General features: G+C 38.7%; 1 protein-coding gene and 1 long non-coding RNA gene across 24 annotated transcripts in view; one reads left to right on the top strand and one right to left on the bottom strand.

The window, feature by feature from the left end:
• Nucleotides 1-13,965, bottom strand: part of LOC107797082 (MADS-box transcription factor 23-like) — a 46,186-nt gene that overhangs the window by 6,132 nt on the left and 26,089 nt on the right. For 2 of the 7 annotated variants that reach the window (XM_016619941.2, XM_016619940.2), the window contains exons 4-10: nucleotides 7,223-7,284; nucleotides 6,285-6,347; nucleotides 1,480-1,579; nucleotides 1,357-1,398; nucleotides 1,223-1,264; nucleotides 887-1,038; nucleotides 552-796 (exon numbers count right to left, since the gene is read on the bottom strand). In XM_016619941.2, coding sequence (XP_016475427.1) covers nucleotides 781-796; nucleotides 887-1,038; nucleotides 1,223-1,264; nucleotides 1,357-1,398; nucleotides 1,480-1,579; nucleotides 6,285-6,347; nucleotides 7,223-7,284 — 477 coding nt within the window. In that variant the 3' untranslated portion in view covers nucleotides 552-780. Of the gene's footprint in view, nucleotides 1-551; nucleotides 797-886; nucleotides 1,039-1,222; nucleotides 1,265-1,356; nucleotides 1,399-1,479; nucleotides 1,580-6,284; nucleotides 6,348-7,222; nucleotides 7,288-13,965 lie in introns of those variants that run through there. The other 5 variants (XM_016619943.2, XM_016619942.2, XR_012699973.1 and 2 more) reach the window with 4 other exon arrangements.
• LOC107797083 (uncharacterized) overlaps nucleotides 1-13,965 on the top strand; it is a 42,116-nt gene that overhangs the window by 15,495 nt on the left and 12,656 nt on the right. For 11 of the 17 annotated variants that reach the window (XR_012699974.1, XR_012699983.1, XR_001650587.2 and 8 more), the window contains one exon: nucleotides 210-301. This is a non-coding gene — a long non-coding RNA (uncharacterized LOC107797083). Of the gene's footprint in view, nucleotides 1-209; nucleotides 302-789; nucleotides 1,041-13,965 lie in introns of all 17 variants that reach the window. The other 6 variants (XR_012699980.1, XR_012699979.1, XR_012699977.1 and 3 more) reach the window with 1 other exon arrangement.

The following is a 13,965-nucleotide window of genomic DNA, read 5'->3' as shown; positions in this document are numbered from 1 at the left end:
ATATTCCTTATTTAAGAAAAAAACAAACGCTTACTGTATTTGGCAGCAAAGAATGTAGTACTCAAAATTGTGAAGCATGTTTCATATATTCTTTCCTGATATAATTCTTTCTATACATATTTAGTCTTCAGGCTCAAGATCATTCATTCTTAAATTCCCGGGAAGAGCATTACTAATATAAATTCGTATTGTGTATTTTTCTTTTCCAGTTGAATGCTGAAATTTGACATTGGTGTGTAATGAACTTAGTTTGTCCTTGCTGAAGACTATTGCATGCAAAGCATATTGATGCAACTTTGAGGTATGTCTTAATGTATTAAGTTGCTTAGCTCAGATTTGTACTGTTTGCATGTGGTGTGTTTCTCAAGGAATTTCTATGAGGAGCTACTGTTTTGTAAAACCTTTTCTGCTTACATTTCTTCGCTCTTGCTCCTGTTTTAAGTTGTCAACTATTTACAATTATTTCAGAAGTGTCAAATCAATTATAATCCTAGCATATATGCATACACATCATAAGCATCAAGTGTCGAGAAAGATAAAGAACTTAGAGATACTGTGCCAATGTATTCTTTTATTTGTTGTTATTTTGACTTAAGTAGCTGTGCTAGGGATTACCTCACACTTGTCTAACTTGCTGACATTAACCATATGAACGGTAGATTTTTCCTGACATCCCTGCTTCTCTACCACTACTACCATTACTAATTGAAACATAACTTTGTAAGCACGGCTGCTTCTTCAACACGAGAACTCAAAACTCTTACGAGTCTGGTTTTCCCGCTAATGCAGCTGTAGCCTGCAGCATGTTCCAGTTAGATGATAGTCAATGATCAAGGTCGTGAGCTACCATTGTGCTTCCAGATAAAGAATATGAATAAGAAATTACCCCAATTCTGTAGTTCCTGATGTGCCATAGTTTTGTTGCTGTGGCTGGCTAAGCTGGAGATGTACAGGAGTGTGGGGGTCTTCATTAATGCTTAAACTGTTCGGAGCAAGGGCTATTCCGCTCACTCCATTTGCATCTCTATTTCCATAAACCTGTAAGTTCAACACAAAATGTAGAAACAATTTGCTAGAGTTCTAAGTAGAATGGTGAAACTTTTTTACTTGGTATATGAATATGGAAGGAAATAATTGTTCTTGAAGCGCAGTGAAAGCTCTTAGTGATGTACATGGATACCCTCTTATACAATTCCATATTTTCTTGACGAATTAGGTTTACCTTCTTATATAGTTCCATGTTTTCTTGATGGATGAGGTTTCCCTGCAAGGAAAAAAGTTAATTTAGCTTCTTTAAAAGTTATCCTTTTTAGAACAAATTGAAAACAAAAGTCACTGCATTTTATGTTGATTGACCTTTCGGTTTAGTTCTTGTATCTCATCAATCAGAATTTCATCCTGTAGAAATGAGAGGTTGAGTTAGTTCTTCTTTAGTTCATATAAGATAGTGCACATTTGATGGATCTGGAAGTTTCGTACCTTTCTCACACGGACACCACGGAGACTCATTTCCAGTTGGTTCTCCAAGTTCTGTAAATCTTTGACGCTCAGACCAGAAAGCTCTTCACCCATCATTTGTCTATAGTGCAGAAATAAACTGTTAACAAACACGCGACTTCAACAGAAAAGTTGATACCTGACTGACTATGATTTAGATATACTTCAACATAAAAATTGATACTTGACTGATATAACTTAGATATACATCCCATTTCTAACAATTGTGACTTACCACTTCTTAAATCTATAACACCATTTGAGATGGTTTTATTATCGGATTTTCACTCCCCTACATTGAGCGGTTTCTGAGTTTATATAGTGTAAATACCTCTATAGAATCCTTCAGTAAATTGCATGATTCACTGCGGTATATTTTGCAAAATGTAGTATGCTTTAGAAGTCCATGCTAATACTTCTAATCATGAGAGATAAGAGATACTGGGTGCTGCTTGATACTTTAACGCCTTGATGTGAGGGATGATAGTAAGACATTGTAAGGATTATGCTCACGGTCTTGAATGTCTCATCATTTTGATTGGAATACCAGTAACCTCAAATAATCTCTGAATGTCCTTTCTGTTAGCACTTACAGATATAACCTTCTTATGGAGGATCTAGAGTGGATATCTCTGTTTCATCTGCTATTTTGAAAACTGAAAATGCTACCAGCTATCAAGTGGCACTTCCTAGCAAGGTGGCTGATAGTTTAACCCTTAATTTCTTGCATAGCAAAAGCTTTTTTAGGGAAATTGGTGGTTAACCTAGGGATTGCCTAAAGCAATAAAAAACAGAAATGAGAAAAAGGAACGAGACAAGTTAACCTTTTTAACAATAAAAAAACAAGTCGACTATTTCATTTCCGTAACTATAAACTAAATGACCTTATCAAAAAAAAAAACTATAAACTAAATGAAATGACAACAAACATTTAGAAAATGACAACAAACATTTAGAATTAGTCAACTATTAACTAATTCAAATGAAAACTTGACTTCTGGGCTCCAAAATGATGAAGTAAGTTGAAATGGAAAGGTCTTCAACATATAATTTAGGAGGCAAAGTACTAATAGAACTTTAGGATTGAAAGATAGATAGAAATGAGAGGAAAGAAGAGAGTACAACAACAACAACATACCCAGTGTAGTCTCACAAGTGGGGTCTAGGGGGTTGTGTGTACGCAGACCTTACCCTTACTCTTAAGAAGACAAGAGGCTGTTTCTGGTAGACCGTCGGCTCAGGAAAGATAAAGGGAAGGGGCAATAACAAGAAAACCAATCGGAAAGCCGAAGCAAAAATACAAAACTAACACTAGGTAATGCAATCAGAAAACCGAAGTGAAGGCAACAACAAGTAATAACAAAAGTCTAGGAAGACGAAAATACACGAAAGACGCTAAGTGATGTACTAGAGCTACTGTAACAAACAAGGACATCGCTCGACTACCTAACCTTTTACCTTTATTCTCAACCTCCACACCTTCCTATCCATGGTCATGTCATCAGTAAGCTGGAGCAATGTCATATCTTGCCTAATCACCTCTTCCCATTACTTCTTTGGCCTGCCTCTACCTCTCCGTTGGCTCTCTAAGGCCAACCTCTCACACCTCCTCACCGGTGCATCTGTGCCTCTCCTCTTCACATGCCTGAACCATCTAAGTCTTGCCTCCCGCATCTTGTACTCCATAGGGCGCATCTTGTACTCCATAGGGGCCACGCCCACCTTGTCCTGGATAACTTCATTTTTAATTTTATCTAACCTGGTATGCCCGCACATCCATCTCGACATTCTCATTTTAGTCACCTTTATCTTTTGGACATGAGAGTTCTTGACTGGCCAACACTCCACCCCATACAACATAATCGGTCTGACCACCGCTCTATAGAACTTACCTTTAAGTCTTGGTGGCACATTCTTATCATATAAAACACCGGAAGCGAGCCTCCATTTCATCTATCCCGCCCCAATACAATGTGTGACATCCTTGTCGATCTCCCCATTCCCTTGTATAACTGACCCATGGTACTTGAAACTTTCTTTCCTAGGGATGACTTGTGAATCAAGCCTCACGCCTTGGCCCACTACCTGTGTCGCACCACTGAACTTACACTCCAAGTATTCTGTTTTGGTCCTGCTCAACTCGAAACCTTTAGATTCCAGGGTCTGCCTCCAAACCTCTAACCTCTTGTTTACATCACCTCGCGTCTCGTCAATCAGTACAATATCATCTGCAAATAACATGCATCACATCACCTCCCTTTGAATGTGGCGCGTCAGTGCGTCGATCGCCAGGTTAAATAGAAATGGGCTGAGGGCTTACCCCTGGTGCAACCCCATCACAACTGGGAAGTGTTTCGAGTCCCCTCCCAGTGTCCTCACACGAGTCTTAGCTCCATCATGCATGTCCTTAATAGCCCTAATGTATGCAACTGGAACCCCTCTAGTCTCCAAACATCTCCACAGAACCTCCCTCGACACTTTATCGTAAGGCTTCTCTAAGTCGATGAACACTATATGTAAATCAGAGGAAAGAAGAGTAGGTAATTTAATTTTTTTGTTTGCTCGGAATGGGTTTTTAGGAATAGGAAGGGAGGAGGGAAGAGGGAATTAAGTTCGTTAACACAATGTTCTGTCCAAAAGTGGGTGAAACCAAGAAAAACAAGACATGCTGTAGTGAAACTTTTGTAGCATTAAAAGAAAACTCAGGATTATTAACAAAATAACTATTAAGGGAATTAGTGTCAATTGATACACATTCCTTTTATATTTCCTTACTCCATCACAGGAAAGTAACAATCTGCTCTCCCTTTCTTTTTCTCTACATCATCTCCATTCTTCTCTTTTCCCTTTTCTCAATTCAAAAGATCAGTGTTAAATAGTTTAAGTAGAGTAATGGAGGAAATAATTCATTTAACCTAGTTACTTTGTTGATGAATTCAATAATATACTGATATTATGGGCAGATTCCCATATGTATCCAAATCCCTGCAAAGAGCATTCGGTCATCAATACTGATTGAGACACCATACATTATCTAAAAACAGTACGTCCCTTATGTAAATACTGCTTATTTGCACATGAAGCACAAAGTGACAGGGATTGTCCATTTTCCTCTCAAATTCTTTGTTGTTAGGATAGCTCCTTGTGTTACTATCGGTTTAAAAGCACGCTTCCCAAATGCTGTAGGGATCCATATTGAAGAGTGAGGGAAGTTACCTTTTCTTTAGCAGTCCATTATAAAATGATTTCACTATGAACATAACATCTTTCTGGCCTTTCCTGTTTCCAGCTACCTTTGTCCATAAATGATATTTTTGCTTGTACGGTAATGTAAGCAAACTATTAAGCTGTTTCATCGTCCAATCCTTCACTCAAATGTAGTTTCTATAGAATTTCCTCATTCTTTATAATTGGGACGAGTGTTAATCTCTGCTGGCTGAAAGTATTGAATATGATCAGAAAACTTAACATAAAAGAATATGACTACATTGTCTCTATTTCCAGAAATTGATTCTGGTTTCATTACCTCCCTTCTAATTTGACACATCCATAGAATCTCTCCACATTTTCACCATATCCTCCATAGAGTTACTCCATATAGCATGGATAATCTGATTGGTCCTAATTATCCCACTTGATCTACATACTTTTTAACTATGATCGCTCTCCACAATGGTTGATTTCCATGCGAAACCCCCAAGTCAACTTCCCTAGTTGAGTTCTATGAACATTCCATCTCCCTATCGTGTCCCATAATAGATTCGTTTACACTTTTTAACCTTTTGCCATGATTCCTGGTACATAGTAAGTTGACAGATTCGAAAAATTACTCTTTGATAATGGTCTCTCTCTCCCTTTTAAGTAAGTATTACTTCTACCGTCCTTTAGTTTCTTTTTGGTTCTCAACATTCTCTTTCATATTGCAGTCTTTGTAAATCGTACTGGTATAGTCAATATGGATACATAGTAAGTTGGCAGATTAAGCAAATTTCTCTTGATCGCTGTGTCTATCTCACTTTTTCAAGAAGTATTTCTTCTACCAGCCTGTTAGTCTCTTTTTGACTCTCTCGACCATCAGTTTTTTTTCTTTGACAATCCTTGAAAGTCGCACCCAGCGGTAGTATTGATAAGTCATCTTATGATGGGACCCATACTGCAACTATGGATCTCCACCAGCTATTTAATGCTCTTCGCTTCATCAATCTTAGAGTTCCCTGAGACCACAATAGTAGAGCTGATTTGCCTCGGTAATAACACAAAATGTCATCTGCATATAGTAAGATATAGTAGATAATACACTTGTAAACTATCTTTCCTTCCCTACAAGCTGTGAAGCCCCATAAATAACCCCTGTCCTTATTCTCCATCTTCTTGTTGAATATTTCAATGATCAGTATGAACAATGTCAGGTGTAGGGTTTTTAAAGTCTTGCTTAAGGCGCAGTTAAGTCTTGAAGCTCAGTGAAATCCAATTTGTGGGATTCACCTCCCATGGTTGGCACTTTAGTGTAGGTACTATAATATGTGCTTCTTCACCTATGAGCTCCATCTTTAAGAGCATTGCACTAGACAATAAATAGAGTTGACAAAGTTATATTAATTGTTAAGAAAGCCTTATGAATGAACTTTTAGCGATTAGCAATAAGAAATTAGAAGCTGCACCAAGGGTGTGGCCTAGTGGTCAATGAAGTGGGTTGAACACCATGAGTTCTCTGGTTCAATTCCCAACAGAGACAAAACATTAGGTGATTTCTTCCCATCTGTTCTAGCCTTGGTGGACAGAGTTACCTGGTATCTGTTGCTGGTGGGAGGTGGCAGGTATCCCGTGGAATTAGTCGAGGTGCACGCAAGCTGGCCCGGACACCACGATTATAAAAAAAAAGCAATAAGAAATTAGAAGTTCAATATAAGAAAATTAGCCATTAAAAACATAAAACTATGTTTTTCATTTAAATAAGAAGTTTAAAATGGTTTCTGAGCTTACTTAACATGACTTTTACTTCATATATACAACCTAATTCCATTCTTTCGTACAAAGAACTAATTTTTTTTTTTGTAGTTACATTTACTTGCTTTACATTTTTTTATTAGCGCTTTTGTACGTTAAAACCCATACTTCGATTGCACTTTAATCTTAAAGCCCAACGAACTTTAGCACTTTTTGCTTTTGACTACTTTGGTAAGGTGATCACCTTGTCATAGACCTCTTGAGCTTCCAAAGAAACCTTTGGGATTCCGTTTACTAGACTGAGAACTTGATAGTGGGCATCAGAAAGTGGATCATTGTTTTCATCTCTCCCATCCCTTATTCTCCATAACGAGGTCCAGAAGTCATGCTTTTTATGGATTACTTTACACAGTACTCGTGTCTCTCTACTCTTCCGTTCTAGCTCAGTCACTATATAAGCTCCTTGTATAACTTAAATAGCAGACAAAATAGATTTAAGGGCCCAAATAATAAAACAATTCTAACAACGAAAATTTCCACTTGTGAAACAATTTGACTCCTATGATGTAGGAACTCAATGAAAATTACTGGGGTACTTTCTTCTGAAATAATTTTGCTCAAACATCTCAAAAGCTATCGTGGACTAACATGAGCTCAATTTAAGAAAATACCTGAATTGCTTAATACACAAAAATATCCTTATTTTTATTCTATAGGTCATTGAACAAGTTATTAGCAGAGAGAAGAAATATATGTGATAAAGAACAAGAAAGTTTACCGATGATTCTCTTGCAAGTTTTGTAGTTGTTGCCTCAGCACTGCCGCTTCCCTTTGCCAAAACTGCTAAGAAGAAAAAATATTTCTTACATTTTGGATTATCAAGAACAAGAACAACATGCCCAGTGTGATCCCACATGTGGGTTTTGGAGAATGTATGGTGTACGCAGACCTTACCCCTACCTTGTGTGAGGTAGAGAGGTTGTTTTCAATACACCCTTGGCTCAAGAAAAGAATTTTCAAAATAGGTTTAAAAAATACAAGAGTAAAAAAGTTATGATGAAAATACTGAAACAAAGAAAATTATTGCCAGCAAAATAGTAAAGATAATCGAAATAAAAGAAACACCAGTTGTATAAAATTGAGGAATAAAATAATAATACTAGGATAATAATACTAATACTGATAAAGAGAAGAGGGTGCTCTAAACTAGAACCACTGCTCTCCCGCAAAAAAAGAGAGAAATCGCTTGACTACCTGCTAATCTTCTACTCTAATCCGCGGCCTCCAAGCTCTCCTATCTAGGGTTATGTCTTCGGTGGGCTGAAGATGTGTCATGTCCTGTCTAATCATCTCTCCCCAGTTCTTCCTCGGTCTACCTCTACCTCTCCTAAGACCTATCATTGCCAACCTTTCGCACCTCCGCATTAGGGCATCTGTGTTCCTCCTATTCACATGCCCGAACCATCTCAACCTCGCTTTAAGGATCTTGTCCATCATGAGGGCCACTCTTACCTTGTCCCACATATCTTCTTTCCTAATCTTATCTTATGCTCACACATCCTTCTAAGCATCTTCATTTCCGCTTCTTGCATTTTCTGAACGTGTGAGTTCTTGACTAGTCAACACTCTGCTCCGCATTTTGGATTATCATAGGAGACATTAATGGATATCGCTGCATGCTTTGAAAACTAGGTGCAATATCAATAGTAAACAAAGCTTAGATGTAATGGGTTCTATTTAGATTAATGTATAGCCGTTCCCTTCCTTGCGGTCCAAGAAATAGATCCATGTATAACCTCAAGATTGTGTATTTTAATTTATTAGCCCTTTTAAATTAGGGGGAAAAACAAAATGAGCTAGGGTTACTTTCTTGAGGTTGCATCCTGTCAATGATGAAAAAAGAAGGAAAAATGAAATACACTAGCTTATGGTTCCGCTCCCCTCTATTTCACTAGCTAACATAAATAAAAATATCATTTCCTTTGTGTTATCCCAAGGATTGGATCTGGTTAAGAATCGCTGTATACTCCTTATGAATGTCACTTCTCTTTTATAAGATTAAAAGGGAAAAGGAAGAACTTGAATTCTTTTGATTTTAGTTTTAAATGTGGAGACACTTCTTGTGGTTAATTTTTTTTCAAGAAGTAAAAATTTTCAAAAAGAAGAATCTGGTATAAATTAGACAAATTCAAAATAATAGATGCATCAAATATGATTAGAGGACGCAGCATATGAAACCTTACTGATCTACTTTGGCTTAGAGACAACTTTATCTTAAAAAAGACTTTGTAGACATGCTGTCAATTCTTGTTTCTTGATTGCCTCATTGATAGGTTTCTCCTCTTTCTCTTACATTGATGAAATGGTAGTGTCGTTTTTAATAACTAAAACTTGAACTTTTTTCTTTTAAGCTAGTTCAGATTAGGATTTTGGAAGTTCTCTGGTTCAGGCGCAAAGTTCGACATTTGGGAATTGAAGGGGATTCGAGTCTCAAACATTAGTAGATAACATTAGAGAGTCAAAAATACACTGACAAAGAGAACATTGTTGCTGTGTCTGTGAATCAGCTGCTTTCCAGAGTGACTCTTTGACCGTTTTCTTCTGTATCTCCTCACATTGATGAAAATGGGTGTAGAAGAGGATTTCTACTTTTGGTACAAAGGTCGACATGTAGGAATAGAAGAGGATTTGAGTCTTAACATGACTAGGACACATCAAGATGTTGACCATGCAACCAAGCCAGGTTGAATTCAATTTTTGTCATTTTCGTGGAAGACATATTGTAGATTTAGCTACAAGACTTCTTCTGCATAGCACTAACAATTTGATGCATCTCTTAGCATGGACCCTATTATTGACTGGTTGCCCTGATTAATACAATGCCTTGATATGGATTTGCTGTAGAGTGGCTTGAGTGATGTTAATTAACAGCTCCTATATTTTGTGGTAAATTACTCCTACAAACTTGTGAAGAATTCTTCAAACCAATGGGTTTGAATGACATTTCATAGGGGATTCAAAGTTTTGAAGTGAAAGAGATAGCCACAAGGCATCTTTTTTATATTTGTTGCTTCCTACCTTCAAAAGTTTTGCTCCACAATATGCCATCAGCGATAGAAATGTAAGTTATAGTTGTTTTGGTAGCCTTGAAGTTGATGGCCATTCTGGTGTGTGGTACTGCATGGAGGATGCAAATTCAACGTTCTGCTTCGTAAATGAGTTCTTACAGTTGCCGCATAGTTACTCTATGCTATACTATCATATGTTATTCAAACCTCGGTCCTAATTGTGCTATAATTTGTTTGTAACTTCCTTCTATGCTTTGCACCATATGTGGGATTTTTACAATTGGATCTAGCTTAATTGACTGAGAATAATCCTACTGAATAGATGAAATAGGACTCCACCATCTAATAGGTCCACAAGACTGAATTTCCCCTCTTTGTATACAGTTTTTAGTTCATAGGAAGAGTTTGTTTCTTCATTTACCATCTCCTCTTGTACCTTTTATTATCAAAGTGAAATATGTGAAAGAAGAATAAAAGATTTGATGCCTAATGTTATTGATGGCTTTTTGGTATAGGTTACAACAACAACAATTACCCTGTAAAACAACAATTGATGGTGTACCTTACCCCTACCCAGGGGAGTAGAGAGGCTGTTTCTGATATACCCTCACCAGAAAATAGATGAAAAGCAAAAACAATAATCAGTAAATAAGGCCCGGAATTATGAAAAACGGAAGAATAGTGTGAACACAACATTAACCGCTAGCCGTCTAAGACAAAACTCTATCAGACTAGCCTCACACCTGTTACGGAGTAGAAAAATGCTTGACTACCCCCTAACCTACAATCCTAATGCTCGACATCAAGGGCCATGTCCTCGAAAATCTGAAGCTACGCCATATCCTGCCTGATCACCTCTCCCTAATACTTCTTAGACTGCCCTCTACCTCTTCTCGTACTCGTCAAAGCCAACTGCTCACTCCTTACCGTGGCATCTAGGCTTCTCCTCCGCACGTGCCCGAACCATCTGAGCCTCGCTTCCCGCATCTTGTCATCCATAGGAGCCACACCCACCTTCTCCCGAATATCTTCATTCCTAATTTTATCGATCCTAGTGGACCCGCATATCCACCTCAACATCCTCATTTCTGCTATTTTCATCTGCTGGATATGTGAGTTCTTAACTGGCCAACACTCTGCCCCATACAACATGGGCGGTCTAACCACCGCTCTATAAAACTTGCCTTTGAGTATCGGTGGCACTTTCTTGTCACGCAGGACTTTAGAAGCTAACCTCCATTTCATCCATCCAACCAATATACGGTGTGTGACATCCTCGTCGATCTCCCCATCCCGCTAGATAACCGACCCAAGATACTTGAAACTGCCTCTTTTAGGAATGACCTGCGATTCAAGCCTCACGTCCATGCCCGATTCCCTCAACTCGGCGCTGAACTTGCACTTCAGGTATTTTGTCTTAGTCCTGCTCAACTTGAAACCCTTAGACTCTAGGGCCTGTCTCCAAACCTCCAGCCTCTCGTTAACGCCTCACGTCTCATCAATTAGAACTATGTCGTCAGCAAATAACATACACCATGACACCTCCCCTTGAATATGATGTGTCAGTGCGTTCATCACCAGGGCAAATAAGAACAGGCTAAGCGCAGATCCTTGATGTAACCCGATAACAACCGAAAAATGCTTTGAGTCATCTCCCACTGTCCTAACCAGAGTCTTAGCTCCATCATACATGTCTTTAATCGCCCTAATGTAAGCAACCGGCACACCTTTTGCCTCCAGGCATCTCTAATGAACCTCCCTACGGACCTTGTCATACACTTTCTTCAGGTCAATAAACATCATGTGTAGATCCTTCTTCCTATCCCTGAACTGTTCCACTAACCTCTTATATCTTCCGTAGTTGAACGACCCGGCATGAACCCAAACTGGTTGTCAGATATAGACACCGTCCTCATCACCCTCACTTCCACCACCCTCTCCCAAACTTTCATGGTATGACTTAGTAACTTGATACCCCTATAGTTGTTACAAATCTGGATATCTCCTTTGTTCTTGTACAACGGTACCATCGTACTCCACCTCCACTCATCCGGCATCCTTTTCGTCCTGAAAATAACATTAAACAGTCCAGTCAGCCACTCCAAGCCTGCTCTACCCACACACCTCCAAAATTCTACCTGAATTTTGTTTGGCCCGGTTGCTCTTCCCCTACTCATCTTACGTATAGCCCCCACAACCTCCTCAACCTTAATGCGCCTATAGTACCTAAAGTCTCGGTGACTCTCAAAATGCCCCAATTCACCTAGCACAATATCCCGGTCCCCCTCTTCATTCAGAAGTTTATGAAAGTAAGTCTGTCATCTCCGCTTAATCTGAGCCTCTCCCATCAATACTCTACCGTCATCGTCTTTGATGTACCTCACTTGGTCCAGATCTTGAGCCTTCCTCTCTCTCCCCTTGCCCAGCCGGAATAACTTCTTATCCCCACCTTTGTCTCCCAATTCCTCGTATAGACGCCCAAACGCTATAGTCTTAGCCTCTGTGACCACCAATTTCTCCTCCTTCCTAGCTACCTTATACCTCTCCATGTTCGCTTCTCTCTCCTCCTCTCCTGTGCTCCCTACTAACTTCAGGTACGCCGCCTTCTTCGCTTCCACTTTACCTTGGATCACTCCATTCCACCACTAGTCGCATTTGTGCCCGCCAGAGTAACCCTTCGAGACCCATAACACCTCTCTTGCCACCTCCCTTATACAGTTCGCCGTCATCGTCGACATAGCGCTCGCGTCCCACTACTCCTCTAGGCTCGCATAGACGATAACCTCTCTTCCAACTCCTGAGGTTTATCCTTAGTCAAGGCTCCCCACCTGATCATCGTTTATTGCTAGTATTGGTTATGTTGAGGCCGACCTAGACCAACACAAAGTAATGGTACTCATTCTTCGTCTATGCATATGTACGTTGAAGATTTAATCTAATCTTAAATATTAAAAACTTGTTATTTTATTTTTCCAGCTACATTTTTATTAGAAAACTTACAAAAGTAAGACTCTTGATTTTGTGTTCTAGTATCATTTCATTCTGACGCTCTTGAGATACCTCATGGAGTTTATTCTCCTCCTTGCTTCTGAAGATGAGTTGAACACAAGCCTATAACATGATCTAGGTTTTCATGGTTTTGGACTTCAGCTTTGGAACTTCTATTTATTTTCATAATTGAGATTTGGTAGACTTATGGTAAGTGAGAGGAGTTGAAAGCAGTGGCGGATCCAGAATTTTCATCAAGGGGTGTCATAATATAAATAATTAGATATATCGAAAAGTGAAGGAGAGTCAACGTATAGTAAATATACATAAAATAAAAAAAGTTATCTAGCAAAATAGTGTAATTTTCCGGCGAATGGGTGTCGCTTGACATCCCTTGCTTCAATGTGGCTCCGCCACTGGTTGAAAGTTATTTAAAATGCTAAGAGGACCGTGTTAAGGTGGCATTTGACTTATTAGGGGGAGGAAAATTGGAAAACTATTCTGCATGTCTTTAGTATTTTGGCTTGAACATGATGTAATACTGTTGGATTTATTATCTCCTGTATTTCAATGTTGTATTTCTGGGGATTCTGCTGAACTTATCCCATGCTATTATTCATAGAGTTAAGACTGTAATTTATCTGCAATAGAGTTAAAGCACAGGGATAGACAAGTATGTGATCAACACTTTGTTGATATCTATGTAGAATTTACATTCTTCATTTTATACCAGAAAGAGATATTTTACATGCTTCAAATTATCTTTGTCTTGTTTCCCAACTTGCAATGAAGCTAATGGTAGACGACCGCTCCTATATGTTGATGGTGGGATTATGTGGAGAGAGGCTACATCTCATCCCACCCATGTTATAATAGTTGGTAGTGCTTGATAACGTGAAGTTTAGCATTAGCACTTTTGACAAAAGGTAAGCAAAAGGTTATGTGATAAGTGAAGAGCTTATCTACATACGGAAAGAAATCATCTAGAGTAGGATTGAACAGAGATATTGGGTCTCTTTGAGGTGGCAAAACTGAACCATGGATACCATTGCCCCACTCTATGGTAACCGAGGCTTCTAGTTGAGGTTTCATGACATTTAGGCAACTATTAGTGGCTTTTGTTAAGAATAATACATAAGTTAGTGTCGTTTAGATGCATGTTGGGGAGGAAGGATATCTGTCAGATTATTATTTAGGCTCTTTAGTTGTTGGTCATATTCAGTTTGCTTCATTTTTGTAGAGTGATAGTATGGCATGTGATGAAAATTGGTTTGTAGAATGGATTCCTTCTGGTCAGAGGTAACTATATAGAGTCTAACCACATCTAAGGCGGAAGGTTTATCTGGTTATAGTTCTTCAATGTTTTAGCCATATCCTTGGTTCTTATGTTGCTGTATTTGCATAATATGTATTGCTTAGGTTTAGGGGTGGCAAATAGGTGGGTCGGATCGGATATGAGCAGGTC

This window comes from Nicotiana tabacum, chromosome 16, assembly GCF_000715075.1.
Source record: "Nicotiana tabacum cultivar K326 chromosome 16, ASM71507v2, whole genome shotgun sequence".
Taxonomy (NCBI): domain Eukaryota; kingdom Viridiplantae; phylum Streptophyta; class Magnoliopsida; order Solanales; family Solanaceae; genus Nicotiana; species Nicotiana tabacum.
This window is presented reverse-complemented; position numbering and strand designations above follow the sequence as displayed.